This window comes from Grus americana, chromosome 29, assembly GCF_028858705.1.
Source record: "Grus americana isolate bGruAme1 chromosome 29, bGruAme1.mat, whole genome shotgun sequence".
Lineage (NCBI taxonomy): Eukaryota > Metazoa > Chordata > Aves > Gruiformes > Gruidae > Grus > Grus americana.
Genome location: NC_072880.1, coordinates 2,262,344 through 2,285,587, shown reverse-complemented (window position 1 = coordinate 2,285,587; position 23,244 = coordinate 2,262,344). Strand labels below are relative to the sequence as shown.

Below are 23,244 nucleotides of genomic sequence, written 5' to 3'. Positions count from 1 at the left end.
TGCCGTGGGGGGGTCACCTCTGGCCAGACGCCGACGGCAGAGCAGGATGGTCAGCTGGAGCAGGAAAAGGAGGGAGACGCAGGACAGCCCCAGCGCCAGCGGCCAGGAAGGGCATCCTTCTGCGGAGGGGGGGAAAGGAGAGTTAATAGAGGGGGGAGGGTGGGTTTGGTCACTCTGGAGAGCCGAGCACCCCCTGAAACGGGGATAAAAGGGCTGAGAATGCCCCGGAGAGAGTGGGTCAGGGCTGAGAATCCCCTGAAATGGGGATGAAAGGGTGGAGAATCTGCTATAAAGGGGGGGTCAGGCCTGAGAATGCCCCAAAAGGGGGGGGGGGGGTGTCAGGGTCCAGGATCCCCCATAAATTGGGGCTCAGGGCCCAGAATCCCCTGCAATGGGTGTCTCAGGGTGCAGCATCCCCCATAAATTAGGGGTCAGGGCCCAGAATCCCCTGAAAAAGGGGCGGGGGGGTGTCGGTCAGGGCCCAGCAAGGGGGAAGGGGCAGGTTTAAAGCCTTTCAGGGCAGGGGAATCCCAGCGAGGAGACGGGAGAGGGGTGAGGGATTTCCAAACCCACCCCTTCCTGAGGAAGAATTGGGCTGTAGGGATTTGCTAAAGGAGGAGAGGCTGGAAGAATTGGGGTGCAGGGGGTGGATGGAAGGGGGGACCGGCAGGGGTGGGGAGGAACGCACTAATTACCCTCCCCCGGTGCTTTGCCGATGATGACGCTGACGGTGCTGCTCGTGCTGCCTTTCAGGGCCGTGCACGTCGCAGTCCCGTCCCAGCGCTCGGCCGGGACCCAGGCGATGCTCCAGGCGCCGAGGACACCGTGCTCATCCACGGCCGCCGCCATCAGCGGCGTCACGTCCCCGCCGGGCTGCCAGCGCACGGTGTCCCAGCCCGCAGGGATGTCGTGGAGGTGGCAGAGCAGGGGGAAGCTGGCCGGGGGCTGCCCGCGCTCCTCTGCGTCGACGGGCACCAGGATGGAGAGCCGGGGCTCGGAGGCATCTGAAAAGGGAAACTGGGTGCCGGGGGGTGGCACAAACCTCCCCAGGGATGTCCCCAGCCCCCGGGTGACACTCACCGGTGACAACGAGCCTGGTCCCATTCCCAAACGCGGGGTACAAGGAGGAGGAGCTGCAGTAATAAACCCCGGAGTCCTCCCTCTGTGCAGAGCTGATGGTGAGGGAAAAATCCTGCTCTCTTTTCATCCTCCCTGAGTATTTTCCCTTCGGACGGGAGTAGTTTGAGCTCTGGTAAATCCAGAACAAACTGCCGTCCGGCTTCTCCTTGTACCAGCTCACACGGGTGCTGTAGTCCGAGATGCGACAGCTCAGCTCCGCCGTCTGTCCAGGGAGCACCCGGAGCTGCCCCGGGCTTTGCTGGACCCACGTCCCCTCTGCCGAGACACCTCCTGCACGGGGGGAGCAGCTTTGAGGTGGGCTGGCTGCAATTCAGGCTTTCCAATCTACTAAAAAGATTTGGGGGCAGAAAACCCACCAAGAGCAAATGTGAGCCGGGTCGGGGTATTTCTGGAGCAAGCACGTACCTGGCAGGAGGAGCAGGAGGGTCCCCAGGAGCCCGTAGCACATGCTGGCCAAAACCCTTCTGCCGCGGAGCTTTTCTCTCCGGGAGCTCCGTGTTGCAAGGGGGGGTTTCATCCCCCGAGGAGCCCAACGCCAGCAGGAGCTCTATGTCGTGCAATAGCTGATCTCTACCTTCTGCCGTTCTGCAGCAGCTGGAGGCTTTGCTCGCGCTGGAGATGGCTGCGGTCAGCCTCGCTGCTGTATTTGATCGCTTCTGCAGGGTTTCTTGACACCAAACCCCTTCCCCCACCTCCAGCAATGGGGCTTTGTGCTGTTTTTGGGCGCCGCTTTGGCCGAGGGCTCGGTGTGCCGAACCGCAGCAGGAAAGGCAGCGGCAGGGCTGGGGGCTGGGAACGGCTTTGCACTTTTTTGGCCCTTTGAAGGGCGTTTTGTGGGGGCGTGAGGGTGACAAGGGGGGTGGGTGCAGCTGCTCGCCATGACGGAGGAAGACTTGCCATCAAATGCTGCAGAGAATTGCCCGAAAAGCAGCTGGCCCCCCCATGCCAGCAGCGGCCAGCGATGGTGGCCAGGGGCTTGCTGGCCCCCACGGGGCTGCTGTGGCTCTGCCTGGGTGGGTGGCCAGGCCCTGCTTTGGGGAGATTTCTGGGCTTTTTGGAGCAAGTGGCTGCTGGGGGGGCGGCGGCGGCGGGGGTTACGGCGGGGCCGGGCTGGAGGCCGCAGGGGGAAATGAGCCCACGGTTGGTTCCCGCAGCCCTGGCAGCGCTGCTGAGGCTGCACCAGCCCCAGCCCGTCCTGACTGTGGAGACGGGGAAGAAGGTGGAGATCGTCTGCGAGGCCAGCGAGGCCATGGAGAGTAAAGCCAACGTGTTGTGGTACCGGCGTGACAGAGGGGACCGTCCCAAACTGCTCCTGAACTGCCAGAAAGGGGGAAAGCAGCGATTCTTCTGCGAGTTCAAGAGGCAAAGTGTCACCCTGAGCATCAACCCTGCCCAGCCCAGCGACACCGGGCTCTACCTGTGTGCCTACTACAGGGCCTGGAACCTGCATTTCGGCAACGGCACCACGCTGCTGGTGGGAGGTAGGATGGCGACATTGGCAGGGAGTGGGACCCCCATGTCACCCCCATGTCCCTCATCCCCTGCTGTCACCCGCACCCTATGTCCTCCTGCAGCATCCTCCATCCCAGCCACCCCCTGCTCTGTACCCCTCCACCCCTGGGTCCCCTCCATCCCTTCAATCCCCTCCATCCCTGGCTCCCCTCCATCCCCTGGGTCCCTTCAATCCCCCCCACCCCGGCCCCTGCACCCCCTCTCCTTCTTGCAGACAGCTGGATGGGCAGGAGCTGGGTGATGGTGCTGGCGCCCCGTGGGGCTCCCCAGGGCCCCCCTGGCCCGGTCTGTGCCGTGGGTGACACCGCCGGCCCTGTCCTCGTCTCCTGGCCGGGGGGGCCCGGGAGGGTGCTGGGGCTGGGGGGCAGCACGAGGCTGCTCGTCATCCCCATGGGCACGGACACGGGAACCGGGGGGCTCTGCCAAATGCGATTCAACGCCTCGGGGCCCCCCATCCAGAGGAGCGTGGAGCTGTTCAGGGCTGCGGGTGAGTACGGGGAACATCCCCCCAAGCTGGGTCACCCGTGGGGAAACTGAGGCAGCGGGGATGGCCTGGCCCAGCCTGGGGGGACGGTGGGACGAGCCAGCCCCTCTCCTTCAGGCAGCTTCACAACGCTCAACACCTCGGTCCTCGCCGGGATCATGGTGGTGCTGCTGCTGCTCAACATCTGCCTTGCCATCCGCTACCTCCGCCGCACCACGCCGATGGGTAAGGAGCATGGCAGGGGTGTGGGGGTGTCCCACCATGTCCCCCACTGTCCCCCGCTCTCCTGTCCATCACACTGTCACCCCTCCATCCCCGATTCCCCTCCATCCCTGATCCCTCTCCATCCCTGATCCCCCTCCGTCCCTCATCCTGCTCCATCCCCTCTGTCCCCCTCCGTCCCCTCCATCTCCACGCTAGGGACACGTCTCCCGGCTCTGTCCCCTGCAGGCCACCAGCCTGGGACCACAGAGCCGCCTGCGCCACGGGAGGATGAGGTGAGGCCGTGCGGCCCCCGCGTGCCCCCGGGCTGGGCTGGCAGGGAGGCAGTGTCCCTCTGCAGGGGACGGGCGCAGCCCCGCTGCTGCCCGGCGGGGAAATTGGGGCTGCGCGGGTGGCTCTGACGCCATCGTCCCCCGCAGGAAGAGCTGCAGTACGCCCAGCTGAGGTTCGCTGCCCCAGCCAGGCGCACGCCCTGACCCGCAGCCGGACGCGGTGACAGCCCCGACCCCAGAGCTCGTCCCTCCGTGCCCGAACCCCCCCGGCATGGCGCTGTTGAACCCCCCCCATCCCGCGGCGCTGGGGCGGCTGCACCCGCTTTGCGGCCAAGGACGAAATAAAGAGGTTTGGGCTTCGGCGGCAGCAGCCTGGCTCGATGGCGCGGTTGTGCCCAGCGTGTCATAGAATCATGGAATCATAGAATGGTTTGGGTGGGCAGGGACCTCACAGCCCACCCAGTCCCACCCCTGCCATGGGCAGGGACCCCCTCCACCAGCCCAGCTTGCCCAAAGCCCCATCCAACCTGGCCTTGAACACTGCCAGGGAGCCAGGGGCAGCCACAACCTCTCTGGGCAACCTGTGCCAGGGCCTCAGCACCCTCACAGGGAAGAATTTCTGCCTCACATCTCATCTAAATCGACCCTCCTTCAGCTGAAACCCATTCCCCCTTGTCCTGTCACTGCACTCCCTGACAAACAGCCCCCCACCATCTTTCCTGTAGCCCCTTCAGGGACTGGAAGGCCGCAATTAGGCCTCCCCGCAGCCTTCTCTTCTCCAGGCTGAACAAGCCCAACTCTCTCGGCCTGTCTCCAGAGCAGAGGTGCTCCAGCCCTCCCATCAGCTTCGTGGCCTCCAACAGCTCCATGTCCTTCTTGTGCTGGGGACCCCCGAGCTGGACGCAGCACTGCAGGGGGTCTCACAAGAGCCGTGTCCCCCCCCAGGGCCTGTCCCCAGGAGCGGGACAGAGCAGGCTGAGTGCTGGGGGCAGAGAAGGCCACAGGCCGCTTCCAGCCACACTTCTCCCTTCAAGTACAGAATTGCTTCCAGCAGCCCACCCAAACGGCCTCATTCATCCCACCCAGCACCCACAGACACGCTGGCGCCTGCAGCCCCGCCGCTCCGCCGGTATCCGGGCTTCACCGAGCAGCCGGGAGAACTGGGAGCATCCTCGGCGCAGGGAGAGGAGTCGCTCGTCGTGCTCATCCGGCGGTTGCTCTTCGGTGCCTTTTCCTGCCCCGGCGGCAAAATCAGGCGAGAAGGGGCTGTCGTGCGGCTTTGATCATTGTCCAAGTTCGAAAAGCCTTTTTTTCCCTTTTGGAAAACTGGGTTGGGGCTCTAGAAGGTAAGGGGGCCCGGGAGAGCTGGCCGATATTCCAGCACCGCTTCCCCCAAGCTCAGGCCCGGTGCATCCCGAAGAAGAGGAAATCAAGCTTTGGAGGAAGGAGACCTGCATGGATGGGCAAGGAGCTGCTGGAGAAACTCCAAGGGACGAAGGAAGTTTCCCGAATGTGGAAAAGGGCACTGCGGAGGACTATAGGGATGTAGTCAGAGAATGTAGGGATGCAAGAAGGCAGGCTGAGGCCGACTTGGAATGAAAACTGGCAGGGGATGGCATGGACACCAAGAAGGGCTTTTTCAACTACATCAGCAGCAGAAGGAAGACTGGGGAAAAGGTGGGCCCGCTGCTGAATGGGGTGGGTGCGCTGGTGATGGAGGATACAGAGGAGGCGGATTTACGGAATGCCGCCTTTGCTTCAGCCTTTGCTGCTAAGGCCGGCCCTCAGGAATCCCAGACCCTGGAGGTAGGAGAGGGAGTCTGGCGAAAGGACGACCTTCCCTGGTTCGAGGAGGATCGGGTCAGAGAACATCTAGGCGATCTGGACATCCACAGATCCATGGGCCCTGATGGGCTGCCCCGAGAAATGCTGAGGGAGCTGGCAGATGTTTTTGCTAGGCCGCTCTCCATCATCATTGAAAGGTGCTGGAGAACAGGAGAGGTGCCTGAGGACTGGAGAAAAGCCAATGTCCCTCTGGTCTTCCAAAAGGGCAAGAAAGAGGACCCGGGCAATGACAAGCCAGTCAGCCTGATTTCCATCCCCAGAAAGGTGACGGAACAGCTCATGCTGGGGGTCCTCAATAAGTATGCGGAGGAGGAGAAGATCATCGGGAATGGTCAAAATAGATTCACGAACAGGATATCCTGCCTGAACCAATCTGGTAGCCTTCTTTGATGGCATGACCGCTCTGTGGATGAGGGGAGAGCAATGGATGTTGTCTACCTTGACTTCAGCAAGGCTTTTGACACTGTCTCTCTGATAACCTCCTCGTTAGCAAGGTTAGAAAGCGTGGGTTGGATGAGGGGACAGTGGGGTGGGTAGAGAAGTGGCCGAATGGCAGAGCCCAGAGGGTTGTGATCAGCGGCGCAGAGTTTTGTTGGAGGCCTGTAGCGAGTGGTGTGCCCCAGGGGTCAGTGCCGGGTCCGGTCTTGTTCATCTTCATCAGGGACCCGGACAGGGGACAGAGCGCACCCTCAGCAAGTTTGCTGACCATACCAAACTGGGAGGAGTGGCCGAGACAGCAGAAGGCTGCGCTGCCATTCAGCGAGACCTGGACAGGCTGGAGAGCTGGGTGGAGAGGAACCCAATGAAATTCAACACAGGCAAGTGTAGGGTCCTGCACCCAGGGAGGAATAACCCCATGCAAGAGGTTAGGGGTTGACCTGCCGGGAAGCAGCGCTGCGGAGAAGGACCTGGGAGTCCTGGTGGACAACAAGCTCTCCATGACCAGCAGTGTGCCCGCGTAGCCAAGAAGGCCAATGGTGTCCTGGGGTGCACTGAGAAGAGCGTGGCCAGCAGGTCGAGGGAGGTTCTCCTGCCCCTCTGCTCTGGCCTGGTGAGGCCACATCTGGAGTTTTGCATCCAGTGCTGGGCTCCCCAGTTCCAGACGGACAGGGAAGTACTGGGGAGAGTCCAGCGGAGGGCTGCGAGGATGATGAGGGACCTGGAGCATGTCTGGTATGAGGAAAGGCTGCGAGAGCCGGGGCTGGTTAGTCTGGAGAAGAGAAGACTGAGAGGGGATCTGATCAATGCTGCTAATTATCTAAAGGGCGGGTGTCTAGAGGAAGGGGCCAGACTCTTCTCAGTGGTGCCCAGCGACAGGGCAAGGGGCAACGGGCACAAAGTGGAACACGGGAAGTTCCATCTGAACACGAGGAGAAGCTTCTTCCCTCTGGGGGTGACCGAGCACTGGGACAGGCTGCCCAGAGAGGTTGTGGAGTCCCCTTCTCTGAGGAGATCCCAAACGCGCCTGGACGTGATCCTGTGCGACCTGCTCTGGGTGATCCTGCTCTGGCAGGGGGGATGGACGAGATGATCTCCAGAGGTCCCTTCCCACCCCCAGCAGTGTGGGGTGCTGTCGACCTGGGGCTCTGCAATAACCCCCGTGCGGGTGGGTGCTGCAGGCAGAGGGGTCTTTTGGCAGGGAAGGGGAGGGGAAGGGGAGGGCAGCACCCGCCATTGCTCAGAGCCCTCGAAGGCGCCCGGGGGTTCGTGCAGCTGATGTGGGTCGAACTGAGGAAGGGAAAGCCTAAAAAGAAGCGGGCGGGAGCTGTGGTTCTGGGACGGGCCCCCCAGCATCCCCTCCCGCAGCATCCCATGGCCGGTGATGGCAAAGGCCGACCGTCGCAGACTGAAAGTGGTGGTGGGCCGGGGGGGTTCTAAATCCGTCGTGTTTGGGCTCTGCGGGGAGGCCCCGGGAGCTGTGCAGAGGGACGGTGCACGGAGGAAGAGGGAGCTGCTGCCCCAGGGCATGGCGGATGGAGGCGCCGAGTGTGAGAGCCAGGGCTGTGGCTTTTGGAAGGGAGAAGTGTGGCTGGAAGTGTGGTTGGATGGGGCTTTGGGCAAGCTGGGCTGGTGGAGGGGGTCCCTGCCCATGGCAGGGGTGGGACTGGGTGGGCTGTGAGGTCCCTGCCCACCCAAACCATTCTATGATTCCATGATTCTATGACACGCTGGGCACACCGCGCCATCGAGCCAGGCTGCTGCCGCCGAAGCCCAAACCTCTTTATTTCGTCCTTGGCCGCAAAGCGGGTGCAGCCGCCCCAGCGCCGCGGGATGGGGGGGGTTCAACAGCGCCATGCCGGGGGGGTTCGGGCACGGAGGGACGAGCTCTGGGGTCGGGGCTGTCACCGCGTCCGGCTGCGGGTCAGGGCGTGCGCCTGGCTGGGGCAGCGAACCTCAGCTGGGCGTACTGCAGCTCTTCCTGCGGGGGACGATGGCGTCAGAGCCACCCGCGCAGCCCCAATTTCCCCGCCGGGCAGCAGCGGGGCTGCGCCCGTCCCCTGCAGAGGGACACTGCCTCCCTGCCAGCCCAGCCTGGGGGCACGCGGGGGCCGCACAGCCTCACCTCATCCCGCTGTGCTGGCCTGCAGGGGACAGAGCCGGGAGACGTGTCCCTAGTGTGGAGATGGAGGGGACGGAGGGGGACAGAGGGGATGGAGCAGGATGATGGATGGAGGGGGATCAAGGATGGTGGGGTGACAACAGGATGCACAGGACAGTGGGGTCAGCGGGGGACACAGTGGGAGACCTCCACACCTGTGCCACACTCCTTACCCATCGGTGTGGTGCGGTGGAAGCAGTAGATGCTGAGGCAGAGGCAAATGCTGAGCAGCAACAGCAGCAGCAGCACCAAGGTGGCCCTAACCAGGACCCAGGTGTTGAGGGTCTTGCAGGTGTCTGAAAGAGAGAGGGGCTGGCTTCTCCCACCATCTCCCCCAGGCTGGGCCAGGCCATCCCCGCTGCCTCAGTTTCCCCACAGGTGACCCAGCTTGGGGGGATGTTCCCCGTACTCACCCGCAGCCCTGAACAGCTCCACGCTCCTCTGGATGGGGGGCCCCGAGGCGTTGAATCGCACTTGGCAGAGCCCCCCGGTTCCCGTGTCCGTGCCCATGGGGCTGATGAGCGGCCCCGTGCTGCCCCCCAGCCCCAGCACCCTCCCGGGCCCCCCCAGCCAGGAGATGAGGACAGGGCCGGCGGTGTCACCCACGGCACAGACCGGGCCAGGGGGGCCCTGGGGAGCCCCACGGGGCGCCAGCACCATCACCCAGCTCCTGCCCATCCAGCTGTCTGCAAGAAGGAGAGGGGGTGCAGGGGGGGCTGAGGGGGGCGGGGGCCAGGGAGGTGGGATGGAGGGGCAGAGGGGAGCCAGGGATGGAGGGGAGCCAGGGGATGGAGGAGAGCCAGGGGTGGAGGGGTACAGAGCAGGGGGTGGCTGGGATGGAGGATGCTGCAGGAGGACATAGGGTGCGGGTGACAGCAGGGGATGAGGGACATGGGGGTGACATGGGGGTCCCACTCCCTGCCAATGTCGCCATCCTACCTCCCACCAGCAGCGTGGTGCCGTTGCCGAAATGCAGGTACGAGAATTTTTTGTAGGCACACAGGTAGAGCCCGGTGTCGTTGGGGCGGGCATGGTCGATGTGAAGTGTGGCACTGGCACTTTGCCTCTTGAACTCGCAGGAGAATCTGCTCTTATTCCTGCTCTCGCAATCCAGGAGCAGTTTGGGCCTGTCCCCGCCACCACGCCGGTACCAGAACACATTGGCTTCATGCTCCATGGCCTCGCTGGCCTCGCAGACGATCTCCACCGCATCCCCATTCTCCACAGTCAGGACGGGCTGGGGCTGGTGCAGCCTCAGCAGCGCTGCCGGGGCTGCGGGAACCAACCGTGGGCTCATTTCCCCCTGCGGCCTCCAGCCCGGCCCCGCCGTAACCTCCGCCGCCGCCGCCACCCCCCCAGCAGCCACTTGCTCCAAAAAGCCCAGAAATCTCCCCAAAGCAGGGCCTGGCCACCCACCCAGGCAGAGCCACAGCAGCCCCGTGGGGGCCAGCAAGCCCCTGGCCGCCATCGCTGGCCGCTGCTGGGATGGCAGGGCCAGCTCCTCCCCGAGCTGAGCCCTTCTGCAGAGCTGCCGCCTCTGCCGAAACCGCAGGGCCAGCGACACCCCCCCACCCTGCTGGCTTCATTACCAGGGACACGGCGGCCGCTCGGCCACGCGCCACATCCCAGAGCATCCCTGGCACCTCAGCCCCCCCCATTTTGAAGCCTCCGAGAACAACTCGGGGTTCTTTGGAGCATCCTGGGGGAATAAACCCGCCCGGGCGATGCTCTGGGCTGGAGGGATGCTGAACCCCCCTCCAAAACCTCCCAGACGGACAGAAAATTGTTCATGGAGGCAAAACCCGGGGCAGATGCTGCACGTCCCAAGCCGGGCATTGCCTGGGACCAGGCGTGGAGGGGGGGAAATTGGGGGGGTTTCAGCATTTTGGGGATGCTGGCCAGGAGTGAACTGGGGCTGGGTCCACCCTGCTGACCCTGGCTCGCTCCCAAGCACGTGGCTTTAGGCAAATAACCCAAATCCCATCACCACCGCTGCTTTTTGGGCAATTCTCTGCAGGATTTGATGGCAAGTCTTCCTCCATCATGGCGAGCAGCTGCACCCACCCACCTGGCCACCCACCGCCCCCACAAAACGCCCTTCAAAGGGCCAAAAAAGTGCAAAGCCGTTCCCAGCCCCCAGCCCTGCCGCTGCCTTTCCTGCTGCGGTTCGGCACACCGAGCCCTCGGCCAAAGCGGCGCCCAAAAACAGCACAAAGCCCCATTGCTGGAGGTGGGGGAAGGGGTTTGGTGTCAAGAAACCCTGCAGAAGCGATCAAATACAGCAGCGAGGCTGACCGCAGCCATCTCCAGCGCGAGCAAAGCCTCCAGCTGCTGCAGAACGGCAGAAGGTAGAGATCAGCTATTGCACGACATAGAGCTCCTGCTGGCGTTGGGCTCCTCGGGGGATGAAACCCCCCCTTGCAACACGGAGCTGGAATTCCCACTGACTGTTGGGAGTGAGAGCAGGGCACGGGGCTCCCTCCCCAAATTCCCTCCCACGTTCCCACCCACATTCCCCAGCCCCACTGCCCTGAAGGGAAAAACTGGGATGCTGGAGGTGCCGGAGCTGCTCCGGGCACCCAAATGGGAGGGTGCGGGCGGTGGGGCCGTGCCGTGGTGGCACTAGATGGCGGTGACAGCGCGCTGGCTCGTGCCATCCCACCTCGCTGCCGCCACTTGGCAGCTCCCCAGGGGTTTTGCATTTTTTCCGGAGCGCTTGTGTGCTCATGAGCTGCTAAACCACTGAAACAAGCTTTCCGGGCGCTTTGGGGGTGACACCGTCTACGAGCAGCCGTCACAATCGCTTTGGAGGTGAAAAAGTTGCTCCCTCTGAGTCAGACAATGAAATATTTGGTGTCAAACCCAGCCTCGCGCCCAATCGTGATGCTTTTTGAAGGTGCCGGGCCGCTTCTGAGCTGCTCCTGCCGCGCAAAGGGCTGGAATTCCGGCTGGGGAGCTGCAGTGCTCCCCCAAGGAGGGTGTGGGGGGGACACCCAACCCTTGGGTGCTGCCGGCAGCCGGACGCGAGTGCGAGCCGACACCGCGCCGAGATTTACCCTCGGCTTTTGGACGAGCCGAGCAGGCAGCAGCGCTTTGGGGGATGCTCCAGGCAGGAGCGCGGGGATGCAGCAGCGTTTGCACCACCGCCACCAGCCCACAGTGAACTTTCTCAGCTCGTAGGGGTTTCTTTTCCCCGCAGTGAAACCCCGGAGGGAATTCTGAATGTGAAGGTGTTGGGTTCTAAGCAGAGCAGCGTTACGCGGCTGGAAAGAAACGGCTTTATTTCAGGGCAGGGGTTGAGGAAGCGGTTTTACCTCCCGGGTGGGTCTCCCGGGTGGGAGCGTGGGTGGCTGGGGGTGGCGAGGAGAGAGTCGGGGCGAAGGGGCTGCGAGGGGGGTGCCGTGGGGGGGTCACCTCTGGCCAGACGCCGACGGCAGAGCAGGATGGTCAGCTGGAGCAGGAAAAGGAGGGAGACGCAGGACAGCCCCAGCGCCAGCGGCCAGGAAGGGCATCCTTCTGCGGAGGGGGGGAAAGGAGAGTTAATAGAGGGGGGAGGGTGGGTTTGGTCACTCTGGAGAGCCGAGCACCCCCTGAAACGGGGATAAAAGGGCTGAGAATGCCCCGGAGAGAGTGGGTCAGGGCTGAGAATCCCCTGAAATGGGGATGAAAGGGTGGAGAATCTGCTATAAAGGGGGGGTCAGGCCTGAGAATGCCCCAAAAGTGGGGGGGTGTGTGTCAGGGTCCAGGATCCCCCATAAATTGGGGCTCAGGGCCCAGAATCCCCTGAAAAAGGGGCGGGGGTGTCGGTCAGGGCCCAGCAAGGGGGAAGGGGCAGGTTTAAAGCCTTTCAGGGCAGGGGAATCCCAGCGAGGAGACGGGAGAGGGGTGAGGGATTTCCAAACCCACCCCTTCCTGAGGAAGAATTGGGCTGTAGGGATTTGCTAAAGGAGGAGAGGCTGGAAGAATTGGGGTGCAGGGGGTGGATGGAAGGGGGGACCGGCAGGGGTGGGGGGGAACGCACTAATTACCCTCCCCCGGTGCTTTGCCGATGGTGACGCTGACGGTGCTGCTCGTGCTGCCTTTCAGGGCCGTGCACGTCGCAGCCCCGTCCCAGCGCTCGGCCGGGACCCAGGCGATGCTCCAGGCGCCGAGGACACCGTGCTCATCCACGGCCGCCGCCATCAGCGGCGTCACATCCCCGCCGGGCTGCCAGCGCACGGTGTCCCAGCCCGCAGGGATGTCGTGGAGGTGGCAGAGCAGGGGGAAGCTGGCCGGGGGCTGCCCGCGCTCCTCTGCGTCGACGGGCACCAGGATGGAGAGCCGGGGCTCGGAGGCATCTGAAAAGGGAAACTGGGTGCCGGGGGGTGGCACAAACCTCCCCAGGGATGTCCCCAGCCCCCGGGTGACACTCACCGGTGACAACGAGCCTGGTCCCATTCCCAAACGCGGGGTACAAGGAGGAGGAGCTGCAGTAATAAACCCCGGAGTCCTCCCTCTGTGCAGAGCTGATGGTGAGGGAAAACTCCTGCTCTGTTTTCATCCTCCCTGAGTATTTTCCCTTTGGACGGGAGTAGTTTGAGCTCTGGTAAATCCAGAACAAACTGCCATCCAGCTTCTCCTTGTACCAGCTGACGTGGGTGCTGTAGTCCGAGATGCGACAGCTCAGCTCCGCCGTCTGTCCAGGGAGCACCCAGAGCTGCCCCGGGCTTTGCTGGACCCACGTCCCCTCTGCCGAGACACCTCCTGCACGGGGGGAGCAGCTTTGAGGTGGGCTGGCTGCAATTCAGGCTTTCCAATCTACTAAAAAAATTTTGGGGCAGAAAACCCGCCAAGAGCAAATGTGAGCCGGGTCGGGGTATTTCTGGAGCAAGCACGTACCTGGCAGGAGGAGCAGGAGGGTCCCCAGGAGCCCGTAGCACATGCTGGCCAAAACCCTTCTGCCGCGGAGCTTTTCTCTCCGGGAGCTCCGTGTTGCAAGGGGGGGTTTCATCCCCCGAGGAGCCCAACGCCAGCAGGAGCTCTATGTCGTGCAATAGCTGATCTCTACCTTCTGCCGTTCTGCAGCAGCTGGAGGCTTTGCTCGCGCTGGAGATGGCTGCGGTCAGCCTCGCTGCTGTATTTGATCGCTTCTGCAGGGTTTCTTGACACCAAACCCCTTCCCCCACCTCCAGCAATGGGGCTTTGTGCTGTTTTTGGGCGCCGCTTTGGCCGAGGGCTCGGTGTGCCGAACCGCAGCAGGAAAGGCAGCGGCAGGGCTGGGGGCTGGGAACGGCTTTGCACTTTTTTGGCCCTTTGAAGGGCGTTTTGTGGGGGCGGTGGGTGGCCAGGTGGGTGGGTGCAGCTGCTCGCCATGACGGAGGAAGACTTGCCATCAAATGCTGCAGAGAATTGCCCGAAAAGCAGCTGGCCCCCCCATGCCAGCAGCGGCCAGCGATGGCGGCCAGGGGCTTGCTGGCCCCCACGGGGCTGCTGTGGCTCTGCCTGGGTGGGTGGCCAGGCCCTGCTTTGGGGAGATTTCTGGGCTTTTTGGAGCAAGTGGCTGCTGGGGGGGCGGCGGCGGCGGGGGTTACGGCGGGGCCGGGCTGGAGGCCGCAGGGGGAAATGAGCCCACGGTTGGTTCCCGCAGCCCCGGCAGCGCTGCTGAGGCTGCACCAGCCCCAGCCCGTCCTGACTGTGGAGACGGGGAAGAAGGCGGAGATCGTCTGCGAGGCCAGCGAGGCCATGGAGAGTAAAGCCAACGTGTTCTGGTACCGGAGCGATGATGGGGAGAAGCTCAACCTGGTGCGGGATTGTGAGAGAGTGTCGAAGAGTGGATTGTTCTGTGAGTTCACACAGGAAAGTGTCACCCTGAGCATCAACCCTGCCCAGCCCAACGACACCGGGCTCTACCTGTGTGCATACCAGAGGGGCTCGAACCTGCATTTGGGCAGCGGCACCACGCTGCTGGTGGGAGGTAGGATGGCGACATTGGCAGGGAGTGGGACCCCCATGTCACCCCCATGTCCCTCATCCCCTGCTGTCACCCGCACCCTATGTCCTCCTGCAGCATCCTCCATCCCAGCCACCCCCTGCTCTGTACCCCTCCACCCCTGGCTCCCCTCCATCCCCTGGGTCCCTTCAATCCCCCCCACCGCGGCCCCTGCACCCCCTCTCCTTCTTGCAGACAGCTGGATGGGCAGGAGCTGGGTGATGGTGCTGGCGCCCCGTGGGGCTCCCCAGGGCCCCCCCGGCCCCGTCTGTGCCGTGGGTGACACCACTGGCTCTGTCCTCGTCTCCTGGCCGGGGGCGCCCGGGAGGGTGCTGGGGCTGGGGGGCGGCACGAGGCCGCTCGTCATCCCCATGGGCACGGACACGGGAACTGGGGGCCTCTGCCAAGTGCGATTCAATGCCTCGGGGCCCCCCATCCAGAGGAGCGTGGAGCTGTTCAGGGCTGCGGGTGAGTACGGGGAACATCCCCCCAAGCTGGGTCACCCGTGGGGAAACTGAGGCAGCGGGGATGGCCTGGCTCATGTTGGGGGGACGGTGGGACGAGCCAGCCCCTCTCCTTCAGACACCTGCAAGACCCTCAACACCTGGGTTGTGGTTGTGGCTGGGGCCATGGTGCTGCTGCTCCTGCTCATCATCTGCCTCAGCATCCGCTGCCTCCGCCGCACCACGCCGATGGGTAAGGAGCATGGCAGGGGTGTGGGGGTGTCCCACCATGTCCCCCGCTGTTCCCCACTCTCCTGTCCATCACACTGTCACCCCTCCATCCCTGATCCCTCTCCATCCCTGATTCCCCTCCATCCCTGATCCCCCTCCATCCCTCATCCTGCTCCATCCCCTCTGTCCCCCTCCGTCCCCTCCATCTCCACACTCCGGACACGTCTCCCGGCTCTGTCCCCTGCAGGCCACCAGCCTGGGACCACAGAGCCGCCTGCGCCACGGGAGGATGAGGTGAGGCCGTGCGGCCCCCGCGTGCCCCCGGGCTGGGCTGGCAGGGAGGCAGTGTCCCTCTGCAGGGGACGGGCGCAGCCCCGCTGCTGCCCGGCGGGGAAATTGGGGCTGCGCGGGTGGCTCTGACGCCATCGTCCCCCGCAGGAAGAGCTGCAGTACGCCCAGCTGAGGTTCGCTGCCCCAGCCAGGCGCACGCCCTGACCCGCAGCCGGACGCGGTGACAGCCCCGACCCCAGAGCTCGTCCCTCCGTGCCCGAACCCCCCCGGCATGGCGCTGTTGAACCCCCCCCATCCCGCGGCGCTGGGGCGGCTGCACCCGCTTTGCGGCCAAGGACGAAATAAAGAGGTTTGGGCTTCGGCGGCAGCAGCCTGGCTCGATGGCGCGGTTGTGCCCAGCGTGTCCCCCCCCAGGGCCTGTCCCCAGGAGCCGGGGGTGTCCGGGGGGGCTGCCCATCCCGCGCCCCCCTCTCTATTGGAGAGTTTTTTGGGGTGCAGAGAGGCTCCCCCCCCCCCCGCTGCGGGAGCATCCCCGGGGCTGGTCCTACCCCCCCCACTCTCAGCCCTCCCGCCAGCAGGGGGCGCTGTCCCCGCCCCTCACCCCCCGAGGACTACAACTCCCGGCGTGCCCCGCGCGGCCCCGCCCCGCCCCGTCCCCTGCCGCCATGGGGGCCGCCGTTTGTTTCGGCTGCGCCGGTATCGCCTTCGGGCCGGCGTTCGCTCTCGTTCTTTTTACGGTCGTGGCGGAACCTCTGCGGGTCATCGTCCTGGTGGCGGGGTGAGCCCGGGGGCGCCGGTTATTTTGGGCTGGGGGAGGTTTTGGGAGGGCTTTGGGCAGCCTGTGAGGGGTTTTGAGGGGCCTTGAGGGCCTGTGGGGCTGAGGCGGCCGCTCTGGGGCAGCTGGGGTTTCCGAGAGCATTGAGGGGGGCTCAGAGGGCTGCTCTGGGGCCTGTTGGTGTCAGGGAGCACTGGGAAGTGCCGAGGGGGGCCGTTGGGGTGCTCTGGGATGTATGCGGCAGTGGGGGGGGGCTTTGGAGCAGTCCTGGGGCAGGTGGGGGACTGGGGCAGGGCCTTGTCTCTGCCTGAGCTCAGTGACCCCCCCCCCCAGCACCTCGGGAGCCATTCCGGGCTCTAACCGTGCAGCCGCTGCCGTGCCGGGTGCTGCGCCGGGGGCAGACCTGGCAGCGCAATTCCTCGTGCGTCTCGCAGGCGAGAGCAAGTGTGAGGTTCACGCTGGCCGGGCAGGAAACAAAGCCAAAAGCATTCCTTGTGCTGCAAGAGCCGCAGCTGGGAGCAGCGACACGCCGTCCGTTACGTGTTCAGCTCATTCCTCCTGTGCCCGGTTGGTCCCCAAGGTCACGGACTCCTGCCCCAGGTGTTGGCGTGGGGGACTTGCTGTTTTAAAAAGAGCCAGAGGAGCGGCTCCGAGCCGGCTGCTTCCCACCACGCTTGGCTTCCCAAGGGCAGGCCCCTGTTAATCTTCGAGGGACGAAGCACTGAGCATCCTTTCCCGCTTCGCAGGGCAGCAGCTTTCTTCTGAGCAGGTCGTCGTGGCTCTGAGAAGAGGAAGGGCGATTTCGGCTCCTGAATGTGTTTGTTTTCAGCCACGCACTTTCTTCGCGTGTCCTCCTCACATGACGATGACCAGGCTGCCCACGCTGCCGCCGAAAACTTCCCCTGCTGAACGTCTGACCCGGAGCCCACGCAAACAACTTGGCACATGTTTGCTGCATGATTCTGAGCTCTGCAGCATGAGCTGGGTGTTCCTCTCTCCCCAGGGCGTTTTTCTGGCTGGTGTCGCTGCTCCTGGCATCTCTGATCTGGTTCGTTTCGGTCCGTCTCAGCGACCGGGAAGACGCCAAGCTGCAGTACGGCCTCCTCATCTTTGGAGCTGCCGTCTCTGTCCTGCTGCAGGAAGCTTTCAGATTCGCCTACTTCAAGCTGCTGAAGTAAGAGCCTCTGTGGGGCCGGGTGACTTGTTCCCATAGCTGTGGTCCGTGCCCAACCTCTGCTTTTTGTCTGGGGAACCCCGCAGAGTATCTTCCTCGTTAAATCCTGCTGTTCCTCCTCACCGTAGGCTCGTTTAGAACCATCCCTTCCCCTCTCCTGTGTGACGGGATCCCTGTTCCGAACTAGCCGCTCACGCTTTCTCTCCCGCTCGAGCAGGAAAGCCGATGAAGGCCTGGCGACGATCAGCGAGGACGGCCGGTCCCCCATCTCCCTCAGGCAGATGGCTTACGGTGAGCACGAACCCAGGCAGGGTTTGGGCTGTCGCTGACCTCCCCGCGTTCCTCCGGGGCTGCCTGGCAGCGAGACACTCGGTTACCGGAGACCGGCGGCAGTGTCGGTGAGCCTGCCGGGCTAACGCAGCCTTCCCGGTTCTCTTTCCCGCTCTCCTGCCTTTTCCTGGGTCCACACACCGAGTCTGGGACTCGTGGCGGAGGCGGCACGGCCACGATCGCTCTTGGCTGATTCCTTTCTCCCTCCGCAGTCTCGGGCCTGTCCTTCGGCATCATCAGCGGCGTGTTTTCCGTCATAAACATCCTGGCAGACTCCATCGGTCCCGGCATCGTCGGGATCCAGGGGGACTCGCCGTACTACTTCATCACGTCTGGTGAGACTGGGGGCTGGTGTGGAACGTGGGCTCGTGCCCGGGGTGCCGGAATCGGGCTCCCGTGCGTGACCCTTCACCATGGTGAGGAGGAAGAAGGGGGTGATGAGATCTGAGGGAGGGTCTGTGTCGCTTCTTCCCCCAGCGTTCCTCACCATGGCCCTCGTCTTGCTCCACACTTTCTGGGGAGTGATCTTCTTCGACGCCTGCGAAAGACGCCGCTACTGGCGCCTGGGGCTGGTGGTTGCCAGTCACCTCCTCACCTCGGGGCTGGTGAGTTTGGTGAGCTGGAGCCAACCGGACCGGCACCAAAAGCTGTTCCCAAAGGAAAGCGGCCCGTGACTGTCATCGGGACGCCCGTCTGGGCACGGGGAGGGGGATCGCAGGGACATTCCCTAAATCCCTGCGTCTGAGTCACGTCCCCCTTGGGCAGCCTGTTGGGGTGCGCTCAGGGGAAGGAGGGTTAACGAAGGACCAGGGGCCCGCCGGAGGATTAGCTGCTAAGCTCCTGGTGGGGAAATCTCTCGGCAGGAGTTTAAGCCAGGCTTAACGGAGCTCTGCTCCGCTTGGAGGCTCCCCTTTTCCCCCTGCGGCTGTTTGGGGGGGCTGTGGGGGCAACTGGCGGGCAGTGACATTCCTAACACGGCTCTGTCCGTCTCCCAGACGTTTCTGAACCCCTGGTACGAGGCCAGCCTGGTCCCCATCTTCATCATCACCCTCTGCACGGGGCTCTGGGCCTTCTTCACCGCCGGGGGCTCCTTCCACAACATCCTCAAGTGCCTCTCCTGTAAGTTGGGGGACCGGGCAGGGAGGGGTATGCGACAGGGGGGTGCTGCGATGTGGGGGCTTCTCTTGCGAACCCCCAAACAAGCCCTCACCCCCAAAACACCCCTGCTCCCCCCCTCCCCGCCACGCTCACCCTCTCCCTCCGTTCCGCCCCCCAGGTAAGCAGGAGGACGACAGCAGAGTGATGATGTACTCAGCGCTGCAGGTGCCTTTTGAGGACTGAGCGGCAGCCGCAGCCCTGCCTGCCCGCGCCGCCCGCGCCGCCGCCGTACCCAAGTGCCGTCTTCTTGGCAGCTGGAAGGTCACGACGCTGCCTTCGCCTCTGCGGTTCGTTCCTCCGGTGCTGCCGCCCGGCCGAGCCCTGGCCCTTCTCCGTGACGCAGAGGTTGCTCCGTACCCCATCCCGCTCCACAGGGGATTTTTTTGGGGGTCTGACCGATGCTTGTAGGCGCCCCGTTAGCTTCGTTAGTGACTTTGTTAGACTTTTTTTTCCTTGCAGGGTGAAGGCGGGAGGGGGGCTGGGTGCCCCGAGGTGCGGCCGGGCGTGCGGGGCTCAGGGCAGGACCCCCCTTCCCTCACATTTCCCCCCCCGCCCTGACCCGGGGGAGGGCTCTGCCCTCGGTGCGGCTCCAGGCCGCTGCTGTTCCCCGCTCTGCGGAAGCGGGGTGATGCTCTCGGGGCGGGGGGAGCCGGGACGGGGGGGTGCTCTGCCCCTCTGCCCCCCTTTCTGTTCCTGCTGGGTGTCCGGGGACACCCGTTACCCTGCTGTACAACTGGGGGGGGTGGGGTAAATTATTTTTTTGATTGAGAGTAAAACCCTTTTAATAGAGCGACGGGTACCATGGCACCGAGGGGGCTTCTGTGGTGGGGGGAGAGAGGTCGCCCCCCCTCCCGCTTTTGCTCCCAGCCTCTGTCCGAGCTGTGGGGGGAGCCCCCGGGTGTCCCGGTTTCTCAGCAAACGGCCCCGTTCCCTCCCCAGCAAAGAGCCGCCAGCGCCGTGGGGTGGGGAAGGGGCTTTATTTCCCATGGGGCCGGAGTGGGAGCTGCCACCGCCGTGGCGCTGAGCCCCAGCCGGCTCATCTGGCACGGGCAGAGGGCTGGGGGGGTGCCGGGGGCGGGGGGGGGGGGCCCCCCACAGCCCGGGGCAGGGTTCAAGGGCGGGGGCCGTCGTCGTCGGGGGCACGGCGGGAGGAGGCTTTGAACACGACGTCCTGCTCCTGCACCCTCCTCGCTCTGCCTCGCGGGGGGGAAAAGGGCTGAGGTGAGAGTGACCCACCCCTGGGGGGGTCAGGACCCTCTGATTTGGGGGTCCAGGCCCCCTGGTTTGGGGAGGGGTCCCTCCTTGGGGCACGGGGGGGGCTCTCACCGCATCCTCTTGGCCACAAAGTGGACGACGAGGAAGAGGCCGAGGCAGCCGAAGATGGCGCCGAAGACGATGGCGACGACTTCACCTGCGTGATGGCGCAGAGGGCTCAGGGCGGATTTGGGGGGGGGGGGGTGGGATTCACCCCCCATGCAGCCCCCCCTGCCCAGGCTGTACCTGTCGAATACCCCTTGGGCCCTGCAAGAGAAGAGCCCGGGGCTCAGCACCACAGCCTGGCACCCAACTGGGGCTGCTGGAGCCATTTGGGGGGGGGGCCCTTCCCACCCCCCCGGGGCCGGCTCTCACCCCTGGGGAAGGACGACAGCACCGGCCGCTGATTGAGCTCCTGCGGGACCCGAAAATTATCCACCAGGCGCTGGGGCTCGGGCTCGGCCGCCTCCGTGGCATAAAGAGCTCCCTGGAGCTGCTCCAGCTGAAACAAGGATGGGGGGGGGAAGCAGTGCTTCCCCCCCTCCTCCCAAAAAAAGGGGGTTTCCACCCCAAAATGGGTCCTACCTGGGCCAGGCTGATGCGGACGGGCTGCTGGAAGAGGGTCCAGAGGACACCCTGGAAGCACGGGGGGGTGGTGAGGGACCCGTTGTAGCGATAGTAGAGGTCCAGGCGCGGGGGCAGCAGGTCCTGCACGCTGAAGGAGGGGATGGCCGTCGTCTGCCCTGGGGGGGGAACAGTTGGAGGGTGCAGAGGGGGAATTTTGGGGTGTCCCCCCCCCGGTGCCGCCGCACATTTTCCCTGCTGTCTCCCCGCGCTACCCCCTGGCTCGCGCGCCGTTGGCTCACCTGCGTAGCGGATGCTCCCGAGATGGTTCAGGATGTTGTTGTAGGCGGGGTGGGGGTCAGCACCCACCTGGGGGGGACGATGGGAGAGCGAGATGGTGGGGGCTGGGGGGTGGGTGAGGGGTGGGTTGGGGTTTACGTACCTCCAGGAGGACACCGAGCACGGCCAGCCCGCCGGCGTGGTGCTGCGCCTCGCTGGCGTTGGCGTAACGCTCCGCGTCGTAGTGCACCACGTGCATCTGGGGGCAGAGCAGGGAACCCCCCCCCCCCAGCCCGTGACCCCCGGGCTGGTGTCCCCCACTCGTCCCCTTTCCCGTGCCCAGTTCCCAGACCCCATCCCATGCCGCTGCCTGCACCCATCCCGGCACCTTTCGGGGTGTTTGGACCCGCTGCCTGCGCCCGTTCCCTGGTCCTGCTGCCCGTTCCCGCACCCAGACCTGTTCCGGCTCCCATTTCCCACCCCTGGTTCCCCTTCCTGCACCCATTTCCCGCACCCAGACCCCTTTCCCCTGCCCTTTCCCGTGCCTGCCCCCAGATCCCTTCCTGTACCCGTTCCTGTGCCGGTTCCTGCCCTCAGACCCTTTCCCGCACCCTTTCCACCCCCAGACCTGTTTCCCACCCCTATTTCCCTGCCTGCTTCCTGTGCTCGTACCTGTTTCCTGCACCAGGACCCCTTTCCCATCTCCCACCCCCATTTCCCCGCCTGTTTCCCGTGCCTAAACCCCTTTCCCATTTCCTGCCTCCTGCCTGCTTCCCACCCCCATTTCCCACCCCCAGACCCATTTCCCTGCCCGTTTCCCGCACCAGGACCCCTTTCCCATTCCCCGCACCCCATTCCTACACCCAGCCCCATTTCCCGTGCCGTTTCCCACCTCAATTCCCACACCATTTCCCCGCACCCATCCCTTTTCCCAGACCCGAGTCCCTTTGGGGGACATCCCCCCCCCCCCCCAAACCCCTTTGGGATCTCCGGGCCGCCCCGTTACCTCGGCGGGAGCGCGGTGGCCGTCGAGAAGATGCTCAGCACCGCCGGCGCGGCCGGGCCGGCCCCAGTGGAAGTGGAGCTGAGCTGCGGCGAAGCTGCGGGGCAGCCCCTGCAGCCGGAGGGATGGCGGCAGCGCCAGCACCGCTGCGAGGGGACGCTGAGCGGGGCTGCCGCACGCGGGGAACCCCCCCGGACACCCCCCCGTTAGCACCCGCTCACCGGTGTGGCCGTTGTTGGCGAGGGTGAAGGCCGGGGTGCCGGGGCGGCGGTACCCCACGGGGCGGATGGGCGGCAGCGAGGGGTCCGGCTGCACCCACCGCGTCTGGATGTCGATGGGCGACTGGGCTCGGCCCCCGCACGCCGGGTGCCCCTCGGGCCAGTGCTGCTGACCGTGGGGACCTGGGGGGGGGGACACCCACCCACCCGTGGGGATGCCGCTTTACCCAGCGCGGCCCCGTGACCCAAAACGCCCTCGTTTTCCCCCCAAACGAGGACGCGGGTGACATTCCCAACATACTCGTTAATCTGGGGACATTTTTTCCGGCCGGGAGAGCGGGGACAAAGGCGACCCCGGGGGGGGGTGGGGGGCACCCGTGGGGTCCCCGTGGGCCTGGCGGGATGGGGTTTAGTTGGGATTTGGCCGGGGCAGGATCTTAATTGGATTTGGCAGCCGGAGCGGGGCCGGAGCCTTACGTAAAGGAGCACAATGGGAGCGTTGGAGCGCGAGGGGGACCGGGAAGTCGGGGGGGGACGTGGGGGGCTGTCACCCATCCAACCCCCTCCCTTCTGGGGGACCCAGGGGTCAGGGGGGGCCATGGGGGGCTGTCACCCATCCAACCCCCTCCCTTCTGGGGGGACCCAGGGGTCAGGGGGGGCCATGGGGGGCTGTCACCCATCCAACCCCCTCCCTTCTGGGGGACCCAGGGGTCAGGGGGGGCCATGGGGGGCTGTCACCCATCCAACCCCCTCCCTTCTGGGGGGACCCAGGTGATGCCCCTTGGCTCTGGGGTGCGTGGGGTGATGGATTCGGGGTGTGGGGGCGAGCGGGGGGGTCCCTGGGCGGGCTGGGGCCCCACTCACCCTCGTACGCCCAGTGGGGACCTGTGGGGGGAAACAGAGGCATCGGGGACTGGGGGGGGTCATGGGGGGCCAGGGCTCGGGTGGGCTCCCCGAGCCCTTCCCCGGGGGTGCTGGCGGCTGTACCCCCACGTGGGAATTGGGGTGAATGCCTGAAGGCCTGGGGGGGGGGGGGCACTCACCAGCGGGCAGGGCAGGGGCCAGGCCCCCCAGCAGCAGCAGCAGGGCACGCAGCATGGCAGGGGGCGAGGGGCCGGGGGCCGCCGGCCCGGCTTTAAATACCCACCCAGGACAGGCCCCCCCGGGGGCACGGGGAGGGATGGAGGGGCCATCCCCGGGGCGGGGGGCTGGGGGGGGCTGGGGAGGGGCTTGGGGGGCTGGGGGAGCCTGTGGGTGCTGCGGGACCTGTGAGGCTTCGGGGCGCTGTGGGGCTGTGGGTGCTGTGGGGGGTCCGTGGGTGCTGGGGGGTGCTGGGGGCTACGAGGGAGCCCCAGCGCGTGCTCCCTTCACCCCGCCCCTTTCCCAGCCACGCCCCCTCCCCAGCCACGCCCCCTCCCCAGCCACGCCCCTTTCCCAGGCCACGCCCCTTTCCCAGGCCCCGCCCCTCAGCCCCGCGGCAGC

General features: G+C 65.2%; 5 protein-coding genes and 1 long non-coding RNA gene across 6 annotated transcripts; 3 read left to right on the top strand and 3 right to left on the bottom strand.

The window, feature by feature from the left end:
• Window positions 1-431: 431 nt before the first annotated feature.
• Window positions 432-1,898, bottom strand: LOC129197505 (M1-specific T cell receptor beta chain-like). The gene is made up of 4 exons (XM_054805994.1): window positions 1,546-1,898; window positions 1,081-1,410; window positions 696-1,004; window positions 432-448 (listed from the first exon to the last, which is right to left on the bottom strand). The coding sequence occupies exons 1-4, from the start codon at window positions 1,655-1,657 to the stop codon at window positions 432-434; spliced, it is 768 nt and encodes a 255-aa protein (XP_054661969.1). The 5' UTR covers window positions 1,658-1,898.
• A 1,429-nt stretch (window positions 1,899-3,327) lies between these two features.
• LOC129197767 (uncharacterized) lies at window positions 3,328-4,305 on the top strand. The gene is made up of 3 exons (XR_008574379.1): window positions 3,328-3,361; window positions 3,587-3,633; window positions 3,778-4,305. It is a non-coding gene; the product is annotated as an uncharacterized LOC129197767 (long non-coding RNA).
• Window positions 4,306-7,686: 3,381 nt separating this feature from the next.
• Window positions 7,687-9,542, bottom strand: LOC129197504 (uncharacterized). The gene is made up of 6 exons (XM_054805993.1): window positions 9,491-9,542; window positions 9,014-9,346; window positions 8,488-8,760; window positions 8,248-8,370; window positions 8,039-8,087; window positions 7,687-7,894 (listed from the first exon to the last, which is right to left on the bottom strand). The coding sequence occupies exons 1-6, from the start codon at window positions 9,540-9,542 to the stop codon at window positions 7,870-7,872; spliced, it is 855 nt and encodes a 284-aa protein (XP_054661968.1). The 3' UTR covers window positions 7,687-7,869.
• A 3,931-nt stretch (window positions 9,543-13,473) lies between these two features.
• Window positions 13,474-15,381, top strand: LOC129197708 (uncharacterized). The gene is made up of 6 exons (XM_054806396.1): window positions 13,474-13,559; window positions 13,701-14,027; window positions 14,238-14,510; window positions 14,625-14,738; window positions 14,964-15,010; window positions 15,155-15,381. The coding sequence occupies exons 1-6, from the start codon at window positions 13,508-13,510 to the stop codon at window positions 15,209-15,211; spliced, it is 870 nt and encodes a 289-aa protein (XP_054662371.1). The 5' UTR covers window positions 13,474-13,507; the 3' UTR covers window positions 15,212-15,381.
• Window positions 15,382-15,657: 276 nt separating this feature from the next.
• On the top strand, window positions 15,658-19,226 carry APH1A (aph-1 homolog A, gamma-secretase subunit). Its single transcript, XM_054806399.1, has 7 exons — window positions 15,658-15,785; window positions 16,786-16,956; window positions 17,174-17,247; window positions 17,499-17,621; window positions 17,764-17,891; window positions 18,282-18,405; window positions 18,563-19,226. The coding sequence occupies exons 1-7, from the start codon at window positions 15,673-15,675 to the stop codon at window positions 18,625-18,627; spliced, it is 798 nt and encodes a 265-aa protein (XP_054662374.1). The 5' UTR covers window positions 15,658-15,672; the 3' UTR covers window positions 18,628-19,226.
• Window positions 19,227-19,520: 294 nt separating this feature from the next.
• On the bottom strand, window positions 19,521-22,860 carry CA14 (carbonic anhydrase 14). The gene is made up of 11 exons (XM_054806385.1): window positions 22,806-22,860; window positions 22,627-22,647; window positions 21,766-21,945; window positions 21,548-21,690; window positions 20,705-20,848; window positions 20,565-20,631; window positions 20,284-20,441; window positions 20,074-20,200; window positions 19,945-19,965; window positions 19,771-19,855; window positions 19,521-19,637 (listed from the first exon to the last, which is right to left on the bottom strand). Exons 1-11 carry the CDS (start codon window positions 22,858-22,860, stop codon window positions 19,556-19,558), a joined length of 1,083 nt encoding a protein of 360 aa, XP_054662360.1. The 3' UTR covers window positions 19,521-19,555.
• Between the last annotated feature and the right edge of the window lie 384 nt (window positions 22,861-23,244).